The sequence below is a fragment of the Podarcis liolepis genome (genome assembly GCF_965112155.1).
Source record: "Podarcis liolepis genome assembly, chromosome: 15".
NCBI classification, from domain to species: domain Eukaryota; kingdom Metazoa; phylum Chordata; class Lepidosauria; order Squamata; family Lacertidae; genus Podarcis; species Podarcis liolepis.
In genome coordinates this window covers 27,966,309-27,993,667 of record NC_139566.1, presented here as the reverse complement: position 1 = coordinate 27,993,667, position 27,359 = coordinate 27,966,309, and the positions used below count along the sequence as shown (strand labels likewise).

The 27,359-nt window shown below is 45.7% G+C and overlaps 1 protein-coding gene and 1 long non-coding RNA gene across 2 annotated transcripts; one reads left to right on the top strand and one right to left on the bottom strand.

Annotated features, from left to right (window-relative positions):
* Window positions 1-18,142: 18,142 nt before the first annotated feature.
* On the top strand, window positions 18,143-22,127 carry LOC310695046. The gene is made up of 2 exons (XR_014519891.1): window positions 18,143-19,074; window positions 21,324-22,127. It is a non-coding gene; the product is annotated as an uncharacterized lncRNA (long non-coding RNA).
* On the bottom strand, window positions 19,193-27,176 carry YWHAH (tyrosine 3-monooxygenase/tryptophan 5-monooxygenase activation protein eta). The gene is made up of 2 exons (XM_083478898.1): window positions 26,670-27,176; window positions 19,193-20,573 (listed from the first exon to the last, which is right to left on the bottom strand). The coding sequence occupies exons 1-2, from the start codon at window positions 26,754-26,756 to the stop codon at window positions 19,917-19,919; spliced, it is 744 nt and encodes a 247-aa protein (XP_083335024.1). The 5' UTR covers window positions 26,757-27,176; the 3' UTR covers window positions 19,193-19,916.
* Window positions 27,177-27,359: the final 183 nt, after the last annotated feature.

Genomic DNA, 27,359 nt, shown 5'->3' with positions numbered 1-27,359 from the left:
CTGCCCAAGAGAAACCGCACCAGAAGACCTGTAACTACAGAGCCCCGCACAGCTTGGCTTATTACTCCACATCAGAGCTGCAATCATCCAGGGACCAATTGACACTTATCTCTTGGTCGTTTCCGAACGGTGAGTTGGATTACTGCCTAATGATATTATACTTTCACCCACAGGGCTTTATGTTTCCCGATTAGCGGGGCTGCTTTAATTGCTCACGCCACGTCTTGTGATTGCTGCTGTATAAAAAGGTCACGTGCACCGACCTCTTTCTAGGGAACGGCCCAACTCCAGGCCACAGAGGACGTTCTGCGGCTCAGCACTTCCAGCACGTGGCCAGCAAAGCGTCAGGAACATGCCCAGAGAGGAATCTGAACACAGGGCAGTGAGGGATGCCCATTTTCATAGAATCGAGAAATTGCAGGTTTGCCAACCCCTGGAATACGTGCCTTTCAACTAAATCATCCATGATAGATGACCATGCAGCCGCTGCTTAAAAAATGGAAGAACCGTCCACATCCTCCCAAGAGAGTTTCGAATCTGTTGCATTTATTTACAACCTTTTATTCCAATGAGGTCAAAGTGGTTCTCCCCACTCCTCATTTAATCCCCACAACAGCCTTGTGAGGTAAGCTGGGAGGCAGTGACTGGCCCTCAAGTTCATCCAGTGAGTGAGGATTCGAACCTTGGTCTCCGAGGCCCTAGGCCAGTACTCCAAGCATTACACTAATGTCTTTTGGGGGGTTTCGTTTTAATGTATCCCTGTGAGTTGTATCTACAGTGGTACCTCGGATTAAGTACTTAATTCGTTCCGGAGGGCCGTACTTAACCTGAAACTGTTCTTAACCTGAAGCACCACTTTAGCTAATGGGGCCTCCTGCTGCCGCCGCACCGCCAGAGCATGATTTCTGTTCTCATCCTGAAGCAAAGTTCTTAACCTGAAACACTATTTCTGGGTTAGCGGAGTCTGTAACCTGAAGCATATGTAACTTGAAGTGTATGTAACCCGAGGTACCACTGTATTTGGTTGCGAGTTGCTTTGAGTTGCCATTGGCAAGAAAAAGTGAGCAATAAATTTAATAAATGACAGCAACACTGACTCTCCCAAGGTAAGACCTGAATTAAGGGCTTGGATGAAGGGTGCCAACTGGCTTCAAAAAGATAGTCTATTCTGCTCTTGTGCTTCTAAGCCAGTCTACACATTTCCAGGTATATTATGGGGGCACTCATAAACCAAAGTTCCTAACATCACCCATACTGTGCTCCTCTTCCAGACTGACAGCAGCCTTTTTTCCAGCAAAACAGAGAGCCAGGGCAACAGTGGGGCAAGGTTCCCTTACAGCAGTCTCATCCAACCTTGCATTCCCACGTGTTTTTAGACTACAACTCCAAGCCAGGTTACTCAGTGGTCAGGAGTGATGGGAGCTGGCACTTCAGCAACATCCGGGGATCCTCTGTTGAAGGACTCTTTAGCCTAGAGTTAAGCTGGGCAGTGTTCTTGGGCTCCATGATCACTGCAGATGGTGACAGCAGCCATGAAATTAAAAGACGCCTGCTTCTTGGGAGAAAAGCAATGACAGCATCTTAAAAAGCAGAGACATCACCTTGCCAACAAAGGTCCGTATAGTTAAAGTTATGGTTTTCCCAGTAGTGATGTATGGAAGTGAGAGCTGGACCATAAAGAAGGCTGATCGCTGAAGAATTGATGCTTTTGAATTATGGTGCTGGAGGAGACTCTTGAGAGTCCCATGGACTGCAAGAAGATCAAACCTATCCATTCTTAAGGAAATCAGCCCTGAGTGCTCACTGGAAGGACAGATCCTGAAGCTGAGGCTCCAATACTCTGGCCTCCTCATGAGAAGAGAAGAAAAGATCCTGATGTTGGGAAAGATGGAGGGCACAAGAAGGGGACGGCAGAGGGCGAGATGGTTGGACAGTGTTCTCGAAGCTACTAGCATGAGTTTGACCAGACTGCGGGAGGCAGTGGAAGACAGGAGTGCCTGGCGTGGTCTGGTCCAGGGGGTCACGAAAAGTCGGACATGACTAAATGACTAAACAACAACAACATTTCCGGAGAAAGTAAGCTTCAGGTATTGTGGCTGCTCTGGAAATGTATGAGTAAAAAGGGAGCCATGCCCCTCTGATTAAAGGAGTTGTCCGTTGCGGAAGGACTTCTCCAAGGCTGGCGAACCACAAAGCCTTTCAAGAATTCAGGCGAGGTCACCAACATGAAATCGCTTTTGCAAACCCAGGGATTATAATAACAAAAGACCTGGGTATTAAACTAGGCGGTGCATTTATTCACGGTGTGGACGAACTTGTTCCCAGCGCCTCTTACGAAAGAGGAAGCACCTCCTGGGAAAGAGAGTCAGCTTCTTCAAAGCAACAGCGTCTGAAATGCAACCGTCTGCCAAGGGAGCTTCAAGGGTTTGCAGGAAGCAGTGATTTGCATATTAAGCTGCTTTCTGCTGAGTCAGACCACAGGCTCATCTAGTTTGTATTGTACACAATAACTGGCAGCAGCTCTCCAGGGTTCCAAGTAGTGCTTGGATGGCCATTTCAGGCCTATTTTGAACGATTGATAAGAGATTGCAGGGAAAGTATTTTTAATTTACTACGTTTGCATCTCTTGTCTGTGCTCCGGGAAGCTCAAAACAGCATATATGGCTGCCCTCCCCTTCATTTTACCCCCACAACAACCCTGTGAGGCAGCTTAGACAACCACAATGAAAGCACAGCATGAAGAGGAGAGCCCGCGTGTTGCCTTGTGCGTGCCATAAAAGGATGTTGCTGTTTGATACAACCTGAGGCTCCTTCGGCGATTTACTCTCCGCCACGCGTTTCTCTCCACCTGGAGAAATTAGATGTTTACATGCCTGGATGATAGTTCCTGCTCCTGAAGCCTAATGGCTCATGCGATACCCTGGCAACCCATTCATCGCCTCACTTTATAAGTTCTTATTGCATGGTGCCAGAGCAATGCGGAGCTCAGGGCTCCAGCTGGTGAGCTTCCTGGTCCAGCAATCATCTTTAGTCATCCTCCCTCAGGGCCAGAAAAACCTTACCAAAGGTTGTTGGGGCTTTTTGCTGCTGGAGCAGCGCACAGCAGAACTTGGATGGATTCTGCTGAAGTGGAAGGGTTGCATATAGTTCCTCACGGACACTTGTTTGCACAAGGTACATACTGTTGTAAGCAAAATCTGCCCTTCTTCCCTTATGGGATATCCAAGAGCCCATATAGAGTCCTTACGTGGGTTCCCTATTGGTAGGAGAAAATAACAGAGGCCAACCAGAGAATATCGAGAAGCAAAGCAGCTAGTAAGCCTGGTCTTTATTGATCTATTGCAACAGGGTGCTCTCCTTACACACAGAAAAGGAGGAGGACCTAAAACAACGGTGTGCTTGCCCTTATATCGACATTTTAAATTCCCTGCCCTGGAGCTCAAGACCACCCCTCCATACATCATACATACATCACAGTAGGGGTGTAAACCAAGACCACCCTCCACAAACATCATACCTACATCACAGAAAAGGCAGTCTACAACAGAAATTTGAGTGTTGTTGTTTTCCCTGTCTGGCAGGTTTTCTGATAATGCCTTATCTGATTGCCTCTCCTGGTAGTCTGTCCATTCCTCTGAAATGGTGATCACCCATGAGACAATGGGGAAGTTCCCCTACCCCCTCCCTCCCTGCAGAGAAAACATTTGGTCAGTTTGGGAGCCAAAATGGTTTCAGGGAGTCAAAATGGTTTCAGGAAGGTCTTCCTGTGCTGCTCCAGACATTGGTACATTTATGAACTATATATATATATGAGAGAACTTAAAATTCTTATAAGAGTACACACGTAAGAACATAAGGAGAGCTTGCTGGATCAGGCCAATGGCTCTCCAGTCCAGCATCCTGTTCTCACAGTGGCCAACTGGATGCCTGTGGGAAACTCGCAAGCAGGACCCAAGCACAAAATCATTTCCCCTCTCCTGTGGTTTCCAGCAACTAGGATTCAGAAGCACTGCTGGCAGAGCATAGCCATCATGGCTCGTAGCCATTGACAGCCCTCATCTCCATGAATTTGCCCTATCCTCCAGGTCTTTGGCTTCTGGGATGTTGGTTCATCCTCTGAGGACTGCAGGACCTGGTTCCAGCTCAGGGCTGGGCATGACGCCACAGCTACATGAGCTGCCCCAAACCTGGGGCAATTCCAGACAATGAAAGGCAACCCTGAAACAGCCCACTCTGTTCACTGGTAGAGGCAGCAGGTGGTGACATAGAAATAAATACCGATTGGGGTTGGAATGGAATCTGAGGACCAGTCTTCCACCAGCGCATGCCCTCCAAATGTTTTGGATTAAGAATCACATAATCCCTGACCACCAAACTCGCTAGCTGTATTTGATGGGAGCTATAGCCCAAAACAGGGACGCAGGTGGTGCTGTGGGTTAAACCACAGAGCCTAGGACTTGCCAATCAGAAGGTTGGCGGTTCGAATCCCCGCGACAGGGTGAGCTCCCGTTTCTCGGTCCCTGCTCCTGCCAACCTAGCAGTTCGAAAGCACGTCAAAGTGCAAGTAGATAAATAGGTACCACTCTGGCGGGAAGGTAAACGGCGTTTCCGTGCGCTGCTCTGGTTCGCCAGAAGAGGCTTAGTCATGCTGGCCACATGACCCGGAAGCTGTACACTTGCTCCCTCGGCCAATAAAGCGAGATCAGCGCCGCAACCCCAGAGTCGGCCACGACTGGACCTAATGGTCAGGGGACCCTTTACCTTTACCTATAAAGAGTTTTGGATTTGATATCCCGCTTTATCAGTACCCGAAGGAGTCTCAAAGCGGCTAACATTCTCCTTTCCCTTCCTCCCCCACAACAAACACTCTGTGAGGTGAGTGAGGCTGAGAGACTTCAGAGAAGTGTGACTGGCCCAAGGTCACCCAGCAGTTGCATGTGGAGGAGCGGAGACGCGAACCTGGTTCCCCAGATTACGAGTCCTCCGCTCTTAACCACTACACCACACTGACTCTATATAGCCCAAAACATCTGGGGGGCACCAGGTTGGTGAAGCCTGGTGTAGATAATGGTGAGCTAAATGGACCAGGAGCCCAACTCAGTGTAACGAAGTTTCCTGTGCTTCCAGCTGCAGTTTGGCGACAGTGCGCCTGCTTTGCATGTGGGTTTGATCCCTGACAGCATCTCCAGTTAGAGCTGGAAATTTCCCCTGCCTAAAACCCTGGAGAGCTGCTGCCAGTCCCTGTGGACAGTACTGAGCTAGTCATAGAAATCAGAGAATTGTAGAGTTGGAAGGGACCCTGAGAATCATCTCGTCCATTCCCCTGCAATGCAGGAATATGCAACTGCCCCATACGGGGATCAAACCTGCAACCTTGGCATTATCAGCACCATCCTCGAACACCTGAGCTACCCAGGCAGTCATCTGATTTAGCGTAAATACAGCTTCCTATGTTCCTTCCTAACACGTAATTTTAAGTGACCGGCACAGAGCATGTGCGTGCATGGCCCTGACCCTGGACCAGCTGAACACTGTCTCCCACCTAGGGTATATACCCCTACAAAATATCCGAAGTGCAATGAGAACTAGGGTCCTCCCCAGACCCCTCACAGAGATGGGGAAAGGCAGCACCAAGTCTGGAGAGGAAACATGGGACCGGGGAGGTGAAGGAGCATCCCTGATGTTCACGCAGGCCAGGCATGTGCCTGGAACCGCTCTTTGGTGCAATTGCTCAGATAAACGTTTGGTGAGATAGCTCTCTCTGGAGTGGACTCTAACCTGGCTGGCGAATGAGGAGAGGGAGGAGGCACCTGTGGAGTGTGTAACCCAAAGGAAAAAGCCCATCTGAGATTAATTAGTAGCTCAAGCGACCCTGACTTGACACCAGAAGCACCTGCTGCAGGTAGCAGCTCCTTGCAACGAGGGCCAAGTCAGGACATTTTTTTCATACCTGAGTTAGGAAATCCAAATGGGCTGGTAATCCATATTGAACAACGTTTGAGTCCTGGAGGAGAAGGCTTTCAATGGCATCGTGCATCTGGATGCCAGTTACACTTAGACACACACACACACACACACACACACACACACACTCTACTGGGAACATAGGAAGCTGCCTTATATTTGCACCACTGAATCCATCTAACTCAATATTGTCTGCACTGACTGGCAGTGCCTTTCCATTGGCCCAGCTCGCTGTTTGTTTGTTTATTCATTTATTCATTTATATTTTATTGAGATTAATATGCAGTAGTGAGTTAAAGTAAATAAGGGGGGGGAAGAATAGAAACGAAAAAAGAAAAAAAGATACATTAATTTTTAAAAAGCAGAGGAAAACACCAATAAAATAACAATAAAATATAATTAAGGTTACAAAATTATATTGTATATATGCAGATGGATAAACTTGTTGTTTCCCTCAAGTATATGTTGATTCATGTGTCCCTATCAATATGTTTCAAATATCGTTAAATTTGTCCATGTATAATCTTCGTCTGAAAGCAATCCGTTCATAGGTTGCAAGAGTTGTCATGTCATCTATCCATTGATCGAAAAGGGGGACATATTTTTGTTCTTCCAGTGTATCAATATCACTCTTTTTGCAGATGCGAAGGCACAGAGAACCCATCTACGTTGGCCAATTGTCAAGCCCCATATATTATGTAAAAACTATTGTTGGCACTGCCTGGCAGCATCCCTCCAGGATTTTAGACGAGGTTACTTCCCAACCAACTCCTGCCAACCTAGCAGTTTGAAAGCACGTCAAAGTGCAAGTAGATAAATAGGTACCGCTCCGGCGGGAAGGTAAACGGCATTTCCGTGCGCTGCTCTGGTTCGCCAGAAGCGGCTTAGTCATGCTGGCCACATGACCCGGAAGTTGTACGCCAGCTCCCTTTGCCAATAAAGCGAGATGAGCGCCGCAACCCCAGAGTTGGTCACGACTGGACCTAATGGTTGGGGTCCCTTTACCTTTATTTCCCAGCACTATAGGGAAATGCCAATGGAGACTGAACCTGAGACCTTTTAAGGGCCAAGCAGCTGCTCTGCACCACAGAGCCTTGGCCCTTCTTGTAGAAGGACACACAGCTCAGCAGTGCCAAACAGTTTTATTGACTGCCCCTTGTCCAATTTTCTTTGCATTCTAGTCTAGATATTATTATTACTGTTGTTGTTGTTGTTGTTTTGCATTCTAGTGTTGATTTTAGTTTTTACTTTGCAAACCACTCAGAGATTTTTTTTTTAATTAACTAGTCTATAAATCAGTTGATTAAATAAACAAAACCTCAATTTTCAGCCCAGGTGAAGAGAAAAGGAAAGCAGGGCCCAGTCCCTGCCAAGTAGGGGTGCCAACTTGAATAAAATATGGGGGGGCAGGTAAGCCCCGCCCCACATAATTGATCACAAGACATGGCCCACGCTGTGGCAGGATGGAGGCTGGGCAGCCTTGGTGCCAAGTGTTACCAACCTTTCCATCATACTGTCCCCGTAAAGTTGTCTGTGTTTTTAAATCCTCTCTCGGATCCCAGGATAGCCACAAGTTGGATGTTGCTAATCAGTATCTGAGAGACGTGCCAAAGAGGTCTTGCCAGGTAAATATTCAAACTAATCTTCGTTTAGAATTAAGCCCAGGAGCCAAAGAATTTTATTTGCACAAGAGCCCTGCCAGGGAAAAGTCGGCAGTCTTGGTGCCCTCTTGAGACTGGGCTCAATAAGTAACTGGGAAGTGGGGGGGGGGGGGGCTTGTTGTGCTGCTTCCGACTCAGGGATCCTTATCACTGCAGAAAGTGATCCAATCCTCTCTGCACTTGGCAGCCTAGGAAGGATCAGTTGGTGCTTTGATCCGCAGTTCTCTTTGTGGCTTAGGAAAGTTTGGTCTCCTCTGTTGTTGGCTTTGCCTTATTTATCTAAGAGGAGGACAGGAGGGCAACAGTGGGGCAGGAGGCCACAGAAAGAGGATTTAGTGCTGCATTAGGTCTGAAAGAATGAAAGATATGAAGAACATGAGTGTCTGGCTGCTGAATCAAGCCAAAGTAGCCCATCTAGTCTAGCATCCTTTTTGGCCAGCCAGATGTCTGTGGGAAACCAGCGAGCAGGAATCTGAATGCAAGAGCCCTCTCGCCTCCTGTGGCTTCCAGCAACTGTGTACAGTGGTACCTCAGGTTACATACGCTTCAGGTTACATACTCTTCAGATTACAGACTCTGCTAACCCAGAAATAATACCTTGGGTTAAGAACTTTGCTTCAGGATGAGAACAGAAATAGTGCTCTGGCGGCGCGGCAGCAGCAGGAGGCCCCATTAGCTAAAGTGGTGCTTCAGGTTAAGAACGGACCTCCGGAACGAATTAAGTACTTAACCTGAGGTACCACTGTATTCAGAAGCATGTTGCCTCCAACTGCAGAGGCAGAGCCTAGCCATCATGACTAGTAGCCTTCAATAGCCCTCGCCTCCAAAAATCCAATCTGAGATTGTAGTAAATGCCCTGCTGCATTAGGACAACGGCTCATCTGGTCCAGCGTCCCCTTCTCACAGTGGCCAATAAGATGCCCCCCAAAGATGCCTGCAAACAGGACCTGAGCTAAACAGCAGTGCTCTGTGGGTTCCAACAGCTGGTTCAGGTGCGTGCTGCTTCTGACAGGGGAGAGAGTAGCTCATTCTTGGATTCTCAAGGGCAGAAGTTTTCAAAAGAAAACTACGGTTGCATTGGTAAAGGGACCCCTGACCATTAGGTCCAGTCGTGGCCGACTCTGGGGTTGCGGTGCTCATCTCGCTTTATTGGTCGAGGGAGCCGGTGTACAGCTTCCAGGTCATGTGGCCAGCATGACTAAGCCGCTTCTGGCGAACCAGAGCAGCGCACAGAAATGCCGTTTACCTTCCCACTGGAGCGGTACCTATTTATCTACTTGCACTTTGATGTGCTTTCGAACTGCTAGGTTGGCAGGAGCAGGGACCGAGCAACAGGAGCTCACCCCGTTGCAGGAATGTTTAAAGCACACGGTTTCCCACCCAAGAATTCTGGGAAATGCAGTTTCCCCATCACAGAGCTACACTTCCCAGTCCCTTTAACAAACTACAATTCCCACCCACTCTGGAAGAATGGCAGATGAAGGTGATGGACTATATGGAACTGGCGGAAATGACTGGCAGAATCCGAGACCAGGGAGAAGAGTCGGTGGAAGAAGATTGGAAGAAATTTAAAGACTATGTACAGAAATACTGCAAAATTAATGAATGTTAGAATGATGTCGGAATGAAGTTAAGTGGTTTTAGCAGTAATGTTTTAAAGGTGTATGTAAAAATGGATTGTTAACAGGGGTAAATCTAAAGTTATAATATATTAAGTTAAAGGATTAAGACAAAAACAAAGAGGGAAAGGAATTGCTGAATTAACTAACAGAACTGGAATACAAAAAAGGGAGGTGTGAGGAGGTCAGGGAAGCAAGGATATGAAATGTGAGGCATGGAAAGATTGATGTGGTTTTTTAAAGTGTTTTCTATCTTTTTTCTGTATTTTGTATTTTTTTCTTTTTTATTTCTTTTTATTTTCTCCCCCCCCCCTCTTTTTATTTATGTAATCTTTTCTTTGAAACTTTAATAAATATTATTAAAAAAAACAAAACAAACTACAATTCCCAGGATTCTTGGGGGGGGGAGCCATGTGCTTTAAATGTGTGGTGTACACACAGTCAATGCCACTGGCGAAGCACCAAGAGGTGTGTTGAGTTTCTTCATTCTGTAGCTTTTGTCATGTGCATTTTCACCCGCCTGGCCTTGGACAGTTAAAACCAGCCTCCTCTGCTTTGGTTGATCTGCCGCTGCTTGGAATTGTTTTCATACTTGTACAGAAACTGCTTTGTTTCTGTTTTACTTGTTTTCCACTACGATGATTCTACGGCTATCACTCGCCCCGAGACCTTTCAGCAAAGGGCGGGTAAGAAAGCTCACAAATGGATAAATAAAGCAGAGCAAAGCAAACAGGAGGGTTGTGCCAGTAATAGCAAATAAGCGAAAGTCCTTGTACGTGGCAGTAAATGTTGTCATAGTACTTGGAAATTGCTACAGTAATTAACCACAATACCTCCGGGGGTTGTGCCCGTGCCAAGGCTGATCTAAGGAGGCCATTTTCCTGGGCCGGTCTGGGAACCTCAGAGGAGAAACCCAGCCATTAGCAAGGCCTTGCAGAGAGGACATAATTACATCCAAAGGCAAGGAATACCTGTCTCTAGGCTGAAGTCTGTATAGTTAAAGCTATGGTTTTCCCAGTAGTGATGTATGGAAGTGAGAGCTGGACCATAAAGAAGGCTGATCGCCGAAGAATTTATGCTTTTGAATTCTGGTGCTGGAGGAGACTCTTGAGAGTCCTATGGACTGCAAGAAGATCAAACTTATCCATTCTGAAGGAAATCAGCCCTGAGTGCTCACTAGAAGGACAGATCCTGAAGCTGAGACTCCAATACTTTGGCCACCTCATCAGAAGAGAAGACTCCCTGGAAAAGACCCTGATGTTGGGAAAGATGGAGGGCACAAGGAGAAGGGGACGACAGAGGACGAGATGGTTGGACAGTGTTCTCGAAGCTACCAACATGAGTTTGACCAAACTGCGGGAGGCAGTGGAAGACAGGAGTGCCTGGCGTGCTCTGGTCCAGGGGGTCACGAAGAGTTGGACACGACTAAACGACTAAACAACAGGCTGAAGTGCAGGCCAAGCACCACAATTCCCAGAAGTCTGTTCCAGTGCCTTTCATTAAGGAACTACTTTTGGGTGTCAGTTTCCCTGATTTCAGCACAGATGCAGACAGACAAAACAGGCCTCCCTTCTCCTGCATGAGACGAGTCATCCTCTTCAGCCTTCAAATGCATCTTCATCAAACACGAATGCCTAGGATGCTTTCTGTCCGCTTTTCAACGTTTGGACACTCGGTGTGCCGGATCCTGCACACGTGAGCAGACACAAGGCTGCTCCGCATCCACATGCAGGAATCTGGACAGCCAGCCTTTTGTGTTAGTGAGGTGGCTCCAACAGCCGGTGACACTTTCCCCATCATTGCAGAATTGCCATTCCCAGGGGGGAAATGTCATGTGCGGATTTACTTTTTTAAAAAGTAGTGAATTTAACAAAGAATTAAAAGGATAAAGGAAAAAAATGAAGGGGTGGGGGGAAACCCTAGCAAAAAAAAACCCTCCATCAGCTCACATTAAGGACACAAGAACCATCAATGCACCCAACTTAAATTAAACATTTAAGGGAAGATAAGCCATTTAGATCTTCAAATTGGTATCCACATGAGACTGACATGTTTTGGGAAATATCTTCCAATGCAGCCAGGGCAGGGAGGCCCTCAAACTGTTAGGCAATAGACAGTGGGTGTTTATCCTTCCAGCCTTAAAGTCTGTATCTCTTAGCACAACCATAAGGGTTCACAAAATCCACTTTTCTTGTCAACTGCTGGTTTATGCATCCATATTGGGAGGTTTTTAATTTTTGGGGTTTTACAGTGGTACGTTGGGTCAATAACTTAATTCGTTCTGGAGGTCCGTTCTTAACCTGAAACTGTTCTTAACCTGAGGTACCACTTTAGCTAATGGGGCCTCCCGCTGCTACCACGCCACTGGAGCACGATTTCTGTTCTCATCCTGAAGTAAAGTTCTTAACCCGAGGTACTATTTCTGGGTTAGCGTAGTCCGTAACCTGAAGCATCTGTAACCCAAGGTACCACTGTACTATGTTTTTATATGTATTGTAAGCTGCCCAGAGTGGCTGAGGAAACCCGGGCAGATGGGCAGGGTATGTATGTATGTATGTATGTATGTATGTATGTATGTATAAATAAATAAATAAAGTGCCCTACTTTACAGAGGATAGTCCTCTCTTCTTCTGGAAGGGCCCTCCAGTCCAAATTAGGTTGAACGATATGAAAACCCTAAGAAGGGAGAGCAGGAGGAGAAGGAAAGGCCTTGAATTGACCCCTGGGCTGAACAGACAGCTCACCTGGTCACACTCTTTTCCACCAGAGTGTTGGGTTTTTTTAATGATGGTAATTATGTCCCAATTTGCATCCGTGCGTAGAAATAAGCATCTTCAATTTTATGCGAATCTGTTTCCTCTTGTTGTTGTTTTTTTTGGGGTGAAGTTTAAAACTTGTACGACACCCAAAAATAGGAAGGGAAGGGATATTCATCACCTTCCCCAATAAGAGACGGGCACCGGTTTGCATATCATTTGCATATGCTGATGTATGCCCACCCTATTACCCTGGGGCCTTGCCAGGAAAGCAAGCAAGCAACAAGGCTGTTACCCTGGTTGACCTGGTAAGGGCATGTTAAGAACCTCTCATGTGCATAACTGCACTATGGGATGGGACTGTTTTAAAAATCCATGATGCCTGCTCACTTTCTCCCACTTTCTGTTGCCATAGAACCTGGGGGGCTAAGCTGTGGCTCTTTAGATGCTGTGAGTCTGCAATTCCCGCCCTCATCCCTGGACATTAGCCATGCTGGCTGCTGATGCCTGGAGTCCAATAACATCTGGAGACTGGCCACAGATGTTCCCCACTGCTGCGAGGGAGCACTGTGTCCTGGACTCTCCAGGCTTTTGCCTGAAGGATGCTGTGGCCGGCACCGTTTCCCAGCTTCTGTGTTGCTCCCAAAGGAGAAATTTGGTAGCCGCCTTAAGTCGGAGGCTTCCCATATAAAGTTGCCCTTCCTGTTCAGCAATGGCCACAATCTGGAAAGAGATCATGAGGTTGACTTGAAAGGAGGAGAATGCCAGAACATTCTGTGCTACTCTGAGAGTACTTTGATCACTTTAATGGTATGAGTTCCAAGTCCACAGATATGAAGCCACCCACAACATTATTGCTGTTTGTAAAAATTAAAATAATAATAATACTGTAACCAAAGTAACTGGGAGATTTATTTAAATAAATATGCACACACTTGTTTGCATCCAGGCATTCCCCCAGGTGCATCTCAGACCTCTCTTGTGGCCCTGCTGAACTCCTCATGACCCCCATCCTAGCTTATACAGCAATCAGTAGACCGGAGCCCTCCGAGTGTGTTGGATCGCTCTTTTTTAATTGACCAGGCTACAGCCTAGAGCAAAACACCTTCCTTGCTTTTATTTATAGTTTTATTGCTCTTATCTCTTTCAAAGTTATTTCCTTTGGTCATATCTGTTTGCATTTACAATTCTGAGTTGTCACAAGATAGCCAATTATTAGTAATAGCTATTGATTTTCTTATAAATTAGTTGATGCACGTTTGTGGTAGGTGAAGGTTTCTGCATGTTTCGTAAATAGTGATAGAGATAAGTTCTTCGCTCTTATGTTTTCATTAATAAGAATGTGTAAAAATAATTTTCATGCAATACTCTTTGCTGAATTTTATTGTGTTATCTTTCTTAGTATGTTGTGCAAACAACTATTCTGAATAATGCTTTTTTACGGTAGAGGGCACTGGAGACGAGTTTATGGAACCAAATGTGGAGAGGTGTCTACCACAGCAGTAGACTCTGCACCTCTAGCTATTTCCACCTTTGTCCTAGTAATGAGCTGAAGCTGTGTACACAATATACCTTTCTTCTTCTTCTTTGGCGATCACTCGTAGCCGAGTAAGATTGTCTTCCATAAACATGGTTTTAACAATGAGTCTGTAAGTGACTGTGGAGGCCAGTTCTGGATCCACACGTCCTTCCACAGTGGAGACATTGGTTTCCGGGCGGGAGTTGACCATGGTGTAGATTTGCCAAGCGTGCCTTCCTCTTAGCACGTTTCTCCCTTGTGTCCTGAGTTTGAGTGTCTTCCAAGCCCATGACACCTTTGGTAAAGGCTGTTCTCCAATTGGAGTGCTTGCAGGTAAGTGTTTCCCAATTGTTGGTGTTTATACTACATTTTTTAAAATTTGCCTTGAGACAATCCTTAAACCTCTTTTGTTGACCACCAGCATCACGCTTTCCATTTTTAAGTTTGGAATAGAGTAGTTGCTTTGGAAGAATATTATCAGGCATCCGCACAACATGACCAGACCAACGAAGTTGATGTTGAATAATCATTGCTTCGACACTGGTGATCTTTGCTTCTTCCAGTACACTGGTATTAGTTTGCCTGTCTTCCCAAGTGTTGTGTAACATTTTTCGAAGACACCGTTGATGGAATCTTTCGAGGAGGAAATGGTGTTTATAAGTGGTCCATGTTTCACAAGCATACAGTAAGGTTGGTAGGACAATAGCTTTGTAAACAAGCATTTTGGTTTCCCTGCGAATGTCCTCAAACACTCTGCACTTCAATTGGGAGAAAGGCATCGGGTCAGAGGCAGTACCAATTGCTGGAAGCCACAGGAGGAGAGGGTGCATCTGGTTGGCCACTGTAAGAACAGAATGCTGGACTAGATGGGCCACCGACCTGATCCAGCACAATTGCTCTTAGCTATCAATGGCTACTAGGGACGCAGTTGGTGCTGTGGGTTAAACCACAGAGCCTAGGACTTGCCGATCAGAAGGTCGGCGGTTCGAATCCCCGCGACGGGGTGAGCTCCCATTGCTCGGTCCCTGCTCCTGCCAACCTAGCAGTTCAAAAGCACATCAAAGTGCAAGTAGATAAATAGGTAGCGCTCCGGCGGGAAGGTAAACGGCATTTCTGTGTGCTGCTCTGGTTCGCCAGAAGCGGCTTAGTCATTCTGGCCACATGATCTGGAAGCTGTACGCCGGCTCCCTTGGCCAATAAAGCAAGATGAGCACCGCAACCCCAGAGTCGGCCACAACTGGACCTAATGGTCAGGGGTCCCTTTACCCTTTACCTATCAATGGCTACTAGCCATTGGCTACTAACCACAGTGGCTACTTTCTACCTCTGTCTCAGAGGCGGTATGCCTTTGAATACAAGCTGGTGAGAATCACAAGTGGGAGAGGGCATGTTTGTGTGGGCTTGGCAGAAGTGGAATCTGGGCCACAGCAAGAACCCTGTTCGGGACAGAATGGCCGCACTCTTCAGCTTCACCTATCTCCAGGCTCTTTGGGAGTTCTTAAGACATGGTGAATGATGACCTGTTACCTGGCGTGGTTTAGAAGTGTTTAAAGCAAGAAAAAAGAATTAAACCGGCATTAAACTGGCCGGCAGCTCACCCTCTCCCCAACAAAGCCAAGGCAGTGATATGCTTTCACAGGGAAATGGAAAGATCTTAAGATTGCAAAGGTTTTGCTGCTTCTTTTAGAAACTCCACAGGCAAGAGCATCCTCCATCTGCAAGGGTTTACTGCCTCCAGCAGAGTCACTGGGGAATTGCAAGATGTAAATATTTTTGGTTCAGGAGGACTGCCAAGCTGCTTAAATAAAAATAGTTTCATACCACCATATCCTATAATATCAGGGCAGTGTACCATGTTAAAACATAAAGCACCACTTTTATAAAACAATTAAATACAGTTAATCATTAAAGTGATTGGCTAATCAAAAGTAAAAATTAAACTGCTGCAAAGGTCTGTTGACTTTTAAAATAGCCTTTGAGGCACCTGAAAGTTAAAAGTGAGGATGCCTGATGCATCTCTGCTGGAAGAGTGTTCCATAGCATGGGACCAGCGACACTCAATGCCCAGCTTCCAGCTGAGACCAGCCAGGCCTCTGTAACATGGAGCAGAGTGTACAATGTTCCATGTAGAATGTCCAGCTGGCACCCAATTTATCACCAATAGAGATGTACACAATCCAGTTTGAGATTCATCCTTGACGGAAAAAACTAGGCAAAGGTGGTTTGAACGCCACCACCATAAGGAACCATCTCATCTCAAACACAATCTGCTATCTAACACTGCGGATGGCTGCTGCTTTAGAACAGCCCGTCTTTTTCTACACATAGCGTGAGCAGTCTAAAGGAGACAGAATAGGCAATTAATTTTTTTTGACAGGTCCCTCCCACATCAAATGATTTATTTCTGTTGTGTGCATCTCTCCCCCCCCTCCCCCCGTGTAACAGGAACATCTCTGGATATCATTACTTCCTCAGCAAGCTGGCTCCGTAACCCTAGCAACACTCCTCAGTGCAACCACGTCATGCTGTCTCCAAGGCAACAGTTGCTAGTGCAATGACATCATGGTGTTGCCATGGAGATGCTCCATGAAAGTCAAGGGGAAAATATACTCTAAAGTAAATAGGGACTGGTGTGGAAGGGGGGGGAGAGAGAGATGGAAACAGGGAAAGGGAGGATGAAGAAGGGCTAACAAACAAGGTTCGTAAGGCATCAGGAGGGAAGGATCCTCATGTATCTTTGCCAGGAGGAATTAACATATCCCTTGGCCCGGCTGAAGAATTAATCATTGTGCGGCCCTGTTTGGTTTTGAAACAAATGTCCTCTTCCTGCCCTCTGTAATTTCCATAATTGTTGTTGTTGTTCTCTAAGCAATTGTGTTTGGGAATACTTGCTCACTTGCAGCACACCCTGAAGGCTGGTTTTCGCTACAGCTGGTTCAGTAACATCCAGAAGAATATATTACATGCTTCACATACCAAACAAGTTTAATACATAAATTAATGGGCAAAACTTAAGGGATGAATTTTGATTAGCACCGGGAGGCAACTGGAAGCCTGTGGGAACCTGCTGAGTGCATAAGCAAGAGCACTGTTAGAATTAGGTGTTTGGCTGCAGAGTCGAGAGGTTCTTTCTACTCCACGCCCACCAGAACCTCCATAGTCCAGCAGGGTAGTTACTAGCCTGGCAGTATTTTTCGGTCACACCAACAAAACCACAATCTATGTCAGATGCTCATGACTGGGGTCTATGAAAACTCTAGAATCTGTTGGTCTCTCCATACCTAGCCATCATAGTCTCCCCTGGCTCAACCCCAACCCTCTCAGTTCCACTTTGTCTCTACTTCTAGGGGCCAGGAAGGATCTTCAGGACCAGTTGCTGAGATGTGCTTGTGCTTCTCCTGCAGACATTGACCAGAACTCAGAAGATTGTGCATTAATGCCTAGAGGAATGGTGCAAACATAACCCCACCCATTCTGGGAGGGATTTTTAACTGCCTGCCTAGGGTGCTCATCAAACTAATGAAAAAAGTTATGGGCATTCATTCATCCTTACGTACCAGCAACATGACTCTCTGAATGGTTTCTTTGCCACTGAGTGGAATTCAGAAGCATTAAAATCATGATTTGCCATGCAATGAACTCTGACCAAAAGCTGGGTATGTCCCATGACTATCCATAGTACCATAAGTCCCAGACATACCTGCCTTTCTGTCTTTAGACAACAATGAAAACCTTTCTGGTTGTGGCAAAGGGATCCCCCTCACCCCCCAAATATTATGTTACTACTTGAGATTTTCTTTAATAACCTCAAAATAGGGTGAGATAGCATTGACTTATTTTAGCTAACAAGCAGTTGTAAAAGATTTAACACCAATCAATAACCTCTGCTCAAGGTTTTGCTTTTCCTTCATTAAAGACGAGTGTTTTTCTCCTAGGAAATTAACATTCCACTCCTGATTCCTGCTCTGCTCAGGCCAAAGAGATGGAAAATGAAAAGCAGGTTTCCTGTTTATTGAGCAACAGCATAGTCTTAGGAACACAGGAAGCTGTTTTATATTTGGTCCGTTTACCTCGGTATTGTCTACACTGACTGGCAGCAGATCACCCAAGTTTCAGATGGGTTCTCTCCCAGCCCTGTCTGCAGATTGGATCTGGGACCTTCTACGTGCAGAGCAGGTGCTCCATGACGGAGTTACAGCCCTTTCCCAAAGTCAGCCCGAATGCAGTTCCCAGAGCTTCAGACTCAGACCTTTTATGGTAACTCAACATTTTAAACCAATAAAGCTTTGCTTCCAAAATTTTGGGAAGCCTTCCTCAACTGGGTCCCCTCAATATGTTGTGGACTACAACTCCTGTCACAGCCAGGCTGCATTGGGCCCTTTTTAAGCATGCAGTGGAATTGTTGCAACTCTAAACATATGGCCCCAAACCCCTTCATATCCACTTATCAGAAATTAAGGACTGGGCTTCTGTATCCTATGCCCTTTTAAAATGTGTTGGGGGGGATTGGCTTGTTGTTTTTACTTTTATTATGTTTTATTATTTTGTGGTTTTATATTCTGATTTTATTCTGTGAACCGCCCTGAGGCCTGCGGGTATAGGGTGGTATATAAATTCAATAAATAATAATAATTATTATGGCAGAATGGTTGTGTCTCATGTCTTAAAACATTTGAGCAGCATTCTAAACCCCCCCCCCCAGTTCAAATCAAGAGTCCCCACCACCACCAATAGGACCTGATTTGGCAATGGTAGGGGTGGACTAAATTCAGGAAAGACATCATGTGAAGGGCACTAGGAATATCCCAGGCTAGAGGGAGGAATTTATGTCTGCTAGGTCTTCAGGCAGCCTCATTGGGCAGATTCTCATTTCTTGTTGCTATGCTAGCCTCCTCATGATACTCCAATTGTGTCAGGCCAGATCTCTCTGCAGCCTGGGAGAGCCCCACCTCTGCAGTGCACATGTGTGACATGCGTGATAAGGAACTGGCTTTTATATTATTGTCTCTTGTTCCCAACAAAGGAATGTTCCAGGAATCTGCCCTTAACGTCCAGAATGTGATACTCCAGTAGGTAACTAGGTCAAAAAGAAGGGTGGGATCTTATGCAATTGGTCATACTTTAAAGTGAAGCTGTGTAAGGTTGGCATACCAGCAGAGTTCTATGGCACCCATGGGACAGAAGAAAACCTCATGCCTCATCCACAAGCAGTAAAATCAGTCAGGCATTCATTGCAACTGGGGCAAAATATTCACTCTGCATTTCCCTGTTACTGGAACCCAGCTAATCAGTGAGAAGGGGCTTGCAGGTTTAACGAGCTTATTTAATTCCTATATTTACACACCTTGGGAGTATTATTTTGTAAATATTTGAGAATTGAAGGCTTGTAAATTTATTTGCTCCATCTTGTATCTGTCAGCAGAAGCTGTGAGAAATCACTAAGAATCCCATTTTTTGAGAGGCTAACATCCTTTTTGAGGTGATGGCGATTTCCTCTGAGACATGCTGTGGCCCAAAGATTCAGCAGCAGCAAAAGGAACATCTGAGGAATGCAGGTAAATCTGAATATACCTTTGCCCCTCTCTAGAAATTCCTATTTCATTGTACTTCGTGAGTCACCTTGAGAACTTTGGTTAGTGGGTGGGTTTAAATACTCTCAAACAAACACACAACTTCTTACAACTTATCTCCCCCAAGCAGCAGTTTATTTTCTTTAATTCCAAAACACTTAATTTAGAAGTCTGGCATCTCATCATCCATCTTAACATGGGCTAACATTGACACTGCGCTGTCAGAATACACAGGCAACTGAACAGCCAAAGAATTTACAAAAAATAAATCATGATTCTTCATAACTGCAAAAAAAGCTTACAAGTATCAAAATCAAAACCTCAAGATGCATTGCCTGAAACAAAGTCTGTGCACATAAAGAGTGAAACACAGATTGTTATAGAACCTCACATTTTAAAATTGATGAACAGGACAAAATCAGTTCACATCTGCTTAGAGCCACTTCCATGTTTTGTATGTATAAGATGTACTGCTGAACTGACATAATCCACTCCAAGCAGAAAATTTAAAGATTCAATTTTCGATCAATTCTCCTAAATCATTTCCACTCTTTTATTAACCCATATAATATGAATCAAATGAAACTAAAATGCCTCATTTTAAGTTTCTTCCTGCACAATATGCCACTATGATAAACAGGGCTGATACACCATTTAGTCCAGCAATGCCCATGAAGCCCCATCTGAAGCAGCATCTGGCAGACCTCACAGCTGTGCCAACAATACATTTATGCTTAGCACTAAATACATAGTGTGATCGTGGCCAAGAAGTATTGGTGATGGTGATGAGGTGGTGGTTGATGGGAAGCCGTGATCTGGGGAGCTCTTCAATTGTTGCCTTCCCCTGCCTCCTCATCCTGCTGGTCACTTGTCCAGAGAGTGAGGTTGTCTCGAAGGAGCTGCATGATAAGCGTGGAGTCCTTGTAGGAATCCTCGTTGAGTGTGTCCAGCTCCGCAATGGCATCATCAAAGGCTTGTTTGGCTAGAAGGCAGGCCTGCTCAGGGGCATTCTGGATTTCATAGTAGAAGACGGAGAAGTTGAGTGCCAGCCCCAGCCTGATTGGGTGTGTGGGCTGCATGTGCTCTTTGCTGATTTCAAAGGCTTCTTTGTAGGCAGCCTCTGATGCTTCCACAACGCTGTTCTTCTTCTCACCTGCAGCGACTTCTGCCAAATAGCGGTAGTAATCACCTTTCATTTTCAGGTAGAAGACCTTGCTCTCATATTGAATGTCACTGCAGTTCTTGATCAAGAACTTGTCTAGCAGGGCCAAAACATCATTGCACACTGTCTCCAACTCCTTTTCAATCTTCTCCCTGTATGCTTTAACCTTTTCCAGCTTCTTCTCATTCCCATCAGCCATGGTTTTCTGCTCTATGCTGCTGATGACTCGCCAGGAAGATCGCCTGGCACCAACTACATTCTTGTATGCTACAGACAGCAGGTTCCTGTCTTCATTTGAGAGGGGCTCATTCAGCTCGGTCACCTGCAAATGCACATAGAGATATTAAGACAAGTTTTGGGGGCCAAATATACCATCCTCCAAACCATACCACATGTACAAGTTTCACCCATATCTATTACAAAAGCCAAAAGACTCTCTGGGCCCTTATGGTTGCAGAGAAACTAGTCTTTCAACACTGGAACTTCCATTCCATTAATCAATAGAAGGACAAAAGACCTCTCTATGCTCTCTGAGCATGGAACACATGAACAACAGTTTTTCACCTCATCAGCCATTTGGAGGTTTAAAGTAACTCTGCCTTGCATTGATGAACATAGTAAGGACACCGTAGGAAGCAGACAATGATTCAAGTGCATCTCCATCCTCAGGCAGAAGCGGAATGATTTTACATTATGTATTGAGAGAACAACATTCATATCGTAAGCGCAAAGCAACATCAATAATAATGACAGATTACAGGGCTGGAAAATTCTCTTGCACTTAAAATTAAGGTGTGGGTGACTAAGAATTTATAATGTTTATTCCTACACAGATCTGGCACCTTCAATTTTTATGCCTTCAAAAGAGGCTAGAATAGCAGCTGTGTTAGTTTGCTACGAAATAAATAAATAAATGCCTTTAAAGAACAGGACCTAAGGCCCATCAGATTTACTGAGACAGAGGATTTGTGGACTTAAAAGTCCATGAGCCCTTTTTCAGTGATTGCTCATAAAAGCATAATCCTAGCACCTTGGAACACATATTCAGCCCCAGTTGATTCATCTTTCACAGGCTGAGAAAAAGGATCCCTGCATTGCATAGAGTCACATCAGCTGAGAATCAGAAATGCAGCTATAACTTCCCTGAGTCTGTGGCTGCTTAGGGAAGGAATGATCTGGCTGCTAAGACAATGGAAACTGCCCTGCTGAAAACTGGAGGCAGCATGCAGTAGGAAGCAGGAGTAGAGCAAAGAGAAATATCTTCTAGCTCCCCAGCATCCACTGTGGAAGTGTGGAAGGTAAATTAGCCCAAAGCCATCCTGTTGTGGGAAGAAGATATTGCAACTTCCATAAAGAAAAAAATCTGAAGGGTTGAGTGCTATAAGTGACCAACTAAGGAAGGTGCAAAGCTTACTCAGTGTGAGACATAATTAATGCAACAATCAACCAGCTATAAATGTGCAAACCAAGAAGTAACATCACAGTTTTTCTACAACATTTAACTCAATTTGAGGAAGAAATATAAATGAGGAAATTTTGTATACAAAAATGCATGTGATTTTCCTAAAGCTTTCATAAGAAGAATTAAAAACACCTGTATTATTAAAATTGATTTTCTTTCATTTCCATCTCCTAAATTACAGCTAATGAAATTCCCTATATAAGGAATCTGGAAATGAACAGAGTCCTCATCTTGGAAATGTAGATATGAACTCATTGTCTACGTCACAAGTTACGTGGCCTGTGGCAGTCCTGTCCACTAACAAATAATTCTACTTATGTCTCTAGTATAAATAGCTAGCCATATGTGTGTACGGGACCAATGGAACACCCTGTACTAAAATCTGGCTCAGGCAAAAAAAAAGAAAAAAGGAAAGCAAAGCACTGCTCCTTTCAGAGCACTGCAAAAGGCTCAATGACAAGCAAATAGTAACCCCACTGGTGGAATAATGCACTTTTTACCAAATAAAATTCCTTTACACCTATTCACATTTATAACTCATTCCACCTTTTATTCTAACAGAATACTGCTCCACAGCTCCTTTACCATAGGGGTAAGGGTGAGGAACTAGTTAGACAGAAGGGTGTCTTGATTAAGGGAATCCTGCCCCTACCTGTTACTGTCCATTTGTCTTCTGAAAGGATAGATACAGTTCCACTTTCACAGTATGGCTCACTTCTTGCCTACTAAATGTAGGCGATATGGGTCACATTCAAGTAAATTGGGCAGCTCTCCACACAATGCTATGCATGCTTTCTTGAGACAAAAATCCTCACCATAAAGCAAAGATGTCTTAAGATGAAAACCTTTTGACTGAAGTTTGTACATGAGAACCAAGCCTCTGCAAACCTGCTTACCATGGCAAGTGTGGTGGTGTTCTCTGATAAGCATGACATACAGCCATCAATGCAAGCTAAAAAGGTAAACCTCTGCCCCTCGCTGTCCTTTCTTGTTCTGGAGCAGGAAAGAAGGGTGCAGAAGACTAGACACAGCAGCCTGAAGCTATGCCAAACCACTCTCCTGATGGGCAACATTGCTTGGAGGTGCCACTACCTCTGACTAGTGTTGCCCAACCGCCTATTCTCGTGCAGGTGCCCATTGGGCAACACTGCTCAAAAGCACTCAGAAATCCTCCAAACACCTTCACTCTGACCTAGCATGCTACCCCCCTCTCTACCCAGAGGTAGGGCAGGGGCTTGCATACAAGATGGGGCTGGCTTTTACAACAACACTGATAAGAATGTGCAAGTTCTCTATATTTCTCTTTGGAGTGGCAGCATGTTCTAATTTCACTGTTTATTAGGATCAGCACCTCAATTTCTCATGAAATAGGGAAGAATATATAGCAGACAGCAATAAAAGAGGCAATATAAATTCCCTTGTGAAACATCAACCAATATAATTTCAAATGGGGAAAATGTTCAAACCCCACCCCACCACCAGCAAGATGATCCTGTTTAGACATGCAGAAAGCATTGAGGTTACTAGCATGGTTAAATATGGCTGCACCTGAACTAGTAGCACTGATTTCAGCAAGACACAGTTCTGAATGGATGTCCTTACCCTAGAGTATCAAGCCATGTTATACAATGTTGAATCTGTTCTAAAACCAATAATTAGTATGCAGAATTGTGGTAAAGACTCCCATCACTTCTAGTCTCCAAAAAGATGAGGCCAGAGTAAGGCAGAATCAAATGAGCAGTTGAAAGGAATGATGTTATAACCATTTCACAGTCCTACAATAATAGTTTGAGCCCATCACATAAATGGAAAATTATGCCAACAACAAAGATGACATTGCCAGGTACTGTCTTTTGTAGAGTGAGACAAGCCATCCCTTCTATTAACAAACATGCAAGCCCTGTCCCCATTTTATATACTTCTCTAATCACCTTGGCTCCAAAATCTAAATTTTGCCTGAAAATGTATTCCTCAGCAGAGGCTTAGACACCCAGGGCAAGAAAGGAGCAAGCATGTGCTGGCTGTCACCATTAACACAAACCACAGGGTGTTGACACCCTCTATGCAGCAGGCCAGAGACCTCTGGAGTATGTGCACACCCTGCTTCCTTGCAGTGCACCTAGTGATTCGCACTGCAGGGCCCTGGAGAGGGAAAGCAGGAAGCACTGGAGAATGATAGTGCAAATAACTAAGCCACACATGAAGATTAGGGACTTCCTCCCAAACCATGTATGCAAGGGACCCCTCTTGCACTCCCCAGACCTTTACATTCATCACCCCATGACAGGAGCACTATCAATACTCTTTTCCTCCCTCACATAACAGAGCCTATAAGAGAAATCCCTAGCGGAGGTTCTTTCTTTTACAGATAGCCCTAACTCCCCCTCCCCCAATCCTTCTCTTTCCTCCTTCTCCATTTATTTTATTTTTGCACTTGGTTTTAAAAGGGTCCCAAAGGAACCTACAGCTTGCCAACATTTGTGTTCTTCCTTCACAGCCTTCACCTAGGAATGTTCTGTATGGTGCCCCTTGTTATCAAGAGTCAGGGTGTCTAGTCATTTTAGTATATGTAAAGAATAACTCATGCAAATCTAGTGCAATTTACAACCTCCAGATTTAAGGCAGACACCTTTGAAAGAGTCATTTCCTATAACTTTAGCCTTGGGACAGGTACCCACACTGATCTCTTTTCCCTCCCTGTTTCCTTTCTTGCCTCTCTAACTCTTAAGTAAGTTACCCCACACTGCTTCAAGTGACATGGCTGTTTTTTACTCCCCTTTTTGTAGTAAACTGCATATTCAATTACTCTAAGCACTGCACTGTTGTCTTTTAGCTAATTACCCCTCAGAAAACTGCAACCCTTGGGTAAAGATCCTAACACATGTCATCTAGGTATGCATGTGCACTACTATACATGTGTAGTCATTCTGGAATCATGAAATTGCTCTTTTTATGGTGGGAACTTCAAAAGTAGGTCAAAAGCAGACAGGAATAAATAGCAATCCAACCCCACAAGCTGCCCCAGAGCTGCACCATTTACATGTCAGACCATTGCTCAGACTGACAAATGGATCTTGAAGCAAAAGTATCCAAGAGTAGCTGTTTTAAAGACTGAATCCCCACTGCTACTGAAGCCTGCCTCAGAGCAGTAGGGTGTGCTTGTGGTACAGTAGCTCAGGCTCAGAGTCAGCATGCGGCAAGACAGATGGGCAGAAACATAATCATCCAGCACTGCGACTATCTCCAAGGTTGTGCAGAGGAAACAATCTGAGGTAGAATCAAGAGTGTTAACAGACAGGAAGTATGGAGGAGGGGGTGAGTGTGCAAAATCCCCCTGCAACCAAAAATGGGGAAACTGGGTAGTCATAAATACTATTCCGTCAGAATACTTTCATGGAAAACCCATAATGCCAATGCATGAGGGGAAATCCTCCAAAGAACTCTGTCAATTGATTTTGGTCCCTTGGATTTGATGCTCACTAGAGTAATAAAGAAGAAAGTGAAGCAGATGCAAGATAGCAGAGCGAGGATGAATCCTGACCACCTGGATTACAGAGAAGGAAACTGACATGCCCTGCATTTACATGCAATCTGGTATATTTTTTGGTGGGCCAAATAAAAAGCTGTCTGTCCAGTGGCAATAAGAAAAACAAACTTGTATAAGAATCATGTTATGTTATAGAATACTATCAAAATTTAATTAGATTTTAATCCTTTTTATGCTGCTGAATATTGAAATGACAACAACAAAAGGCAAAAATAATAATTCTGAACCAGTCATTTGGAAGGTTATTGAGGCAAGTACCATATAAATGCAAAAGGGGGCTGCTGGAAATAAGGGAGATGGATAGCAGTATGGCCAAAAGGCCCTTTTTCAAAGTGGTTCAAGATGTTTTAGAAGCAGAGCCTCATTAGCATGAGGGACAAACTGTTAGGAAGCTCTCCAACAAAAGCCACATGAAATAGAACCCTTTGACAAACCTTACAGAGAAGAGCTTCCCAGCCAGATCTGCCCCATGGCTCAAATCAGTCTCCATCCCACTCGAACAGTGCCCACATCCCCATTGCTCCACCTTGCCGCATGGCTCAGGGCTTGTCCTCAGCTTCTGGCACACACAGACACGCCAAGCTGTTAAAGGGCACTCCCTTAGTGCACTACATACACCCACTCCATCGTTGACAATGCCCATGTCAGCTGATAAGCAGACAGGGAGGGAAATGATAAAATAATCTGACTAACCCCACCTCAAGAAAGCCACACACACTCCTGTCCTGCCTAGTCACAACATACATGTGTGGTGTGGTGAGAAGGCTAAAAGGGGCTAAAAGACCCTTCCCCTTTCCCAGCTCATTCCCAGAGGATGGAGACTAACAGGCAGCATGCCTTAGAAGAGAGGCTGAGAGGAGAGATCTGTTCACTGATAGAACCAGTTCATTCTTTTACAGAGGATCCCCACCCACACCCCAACTTCTACTTTCAGAGGGAGGGCTGAGAGAGGGTGGGGGACACTTAGACCAGGCCTGAGAGAAAGGGGCCACAGCAGCTGATTCAATGGATAGCACCCACCCCCTCTGAACTGCCCCCTCCCAGCCTCTTCCCAGCTCCAACTACAGAAAAGAAGAAGAAACCCTCCTCCCCCAGAAAGGCTTCCACAATACCCTATTAAGATCACTTAATAGAAATAAAAGGGGGGGCAGCCTCAGAATAACAAGAACCTAAAAGAGACAGGTATTGCAAGGCATCCGCCTTAAAGGTTAGGGGGACTGAGGAGAAGGGAGGTGAGAAAGGGGGGGGCACATTTGGAGCGAGAAGTCTTGGTCACCATCGCCGACCCCCTTTCCTCCTCCAGGGGGGGCGGCCGCCATCCTCATCCTCCCCGTGGGTGGGTCTGGCAGTGGGTCAGCAGCAGCAGCCCCTTCTTCTTCTTCTTGGCTCCCCTCGCTCGGTCCACTCACCGCTTTCATGGCCGAAGCCATGTCGTCGTATCGCTCCGCCTGCTCGGCCAGGCGGGCTCGCTGCAGCAGCTGCTCGCGGTCGCTCATCGTCGTCGTTGTCCGGAGGCTGAGGCGGAGGCTCGAGGTGGCGGTGGGGTCGCTGGGCTGGGGCTGTGCGCGCCCTTCCGAGGCGAAGCTCCTTTCAGGGCCGGCCAAAGACAGAGCGAGGCTGAGGCGGCGGCGGCGGCGTCGCCTCAGAAGCAGCAGCAGTAGCAGCAACGGCTCTCCTTCCTTCGCCTCTTTTTTACCTCAGGCAAGAGAGCGCGCGCACTCTGTGACTGACTGGACCGACTGGCTGCTTCGCGCACGCGCAGCTTCAAACGTCTACTCCCTCGCTCTCGCGCGTGCGCGCTCCACACACCGGCCAGCGCCCGACAGAGACTCACCCACCTACATACATACACACGCTCACTGCATGACACTGTGCGCATGCGCCAGAGAGTAAAGCGCCGCCGCTAAAGGGAAAGGAGGGCAAGTTGGATTCCTTGCTGCGATATTATATATTTAATTTTAAAAAAGCTGCGCATGCGCACGCTTGAGGAGGCATTCCCCTTATAGTAAAAAAGCGGGCAAAGTGGGCGGAGCCAAGAAGACCGCAAGGGAAGGGAGGGGTTGCGGAGGGCGCGTGCCCGTGCGTCAGCCCATCAGTCA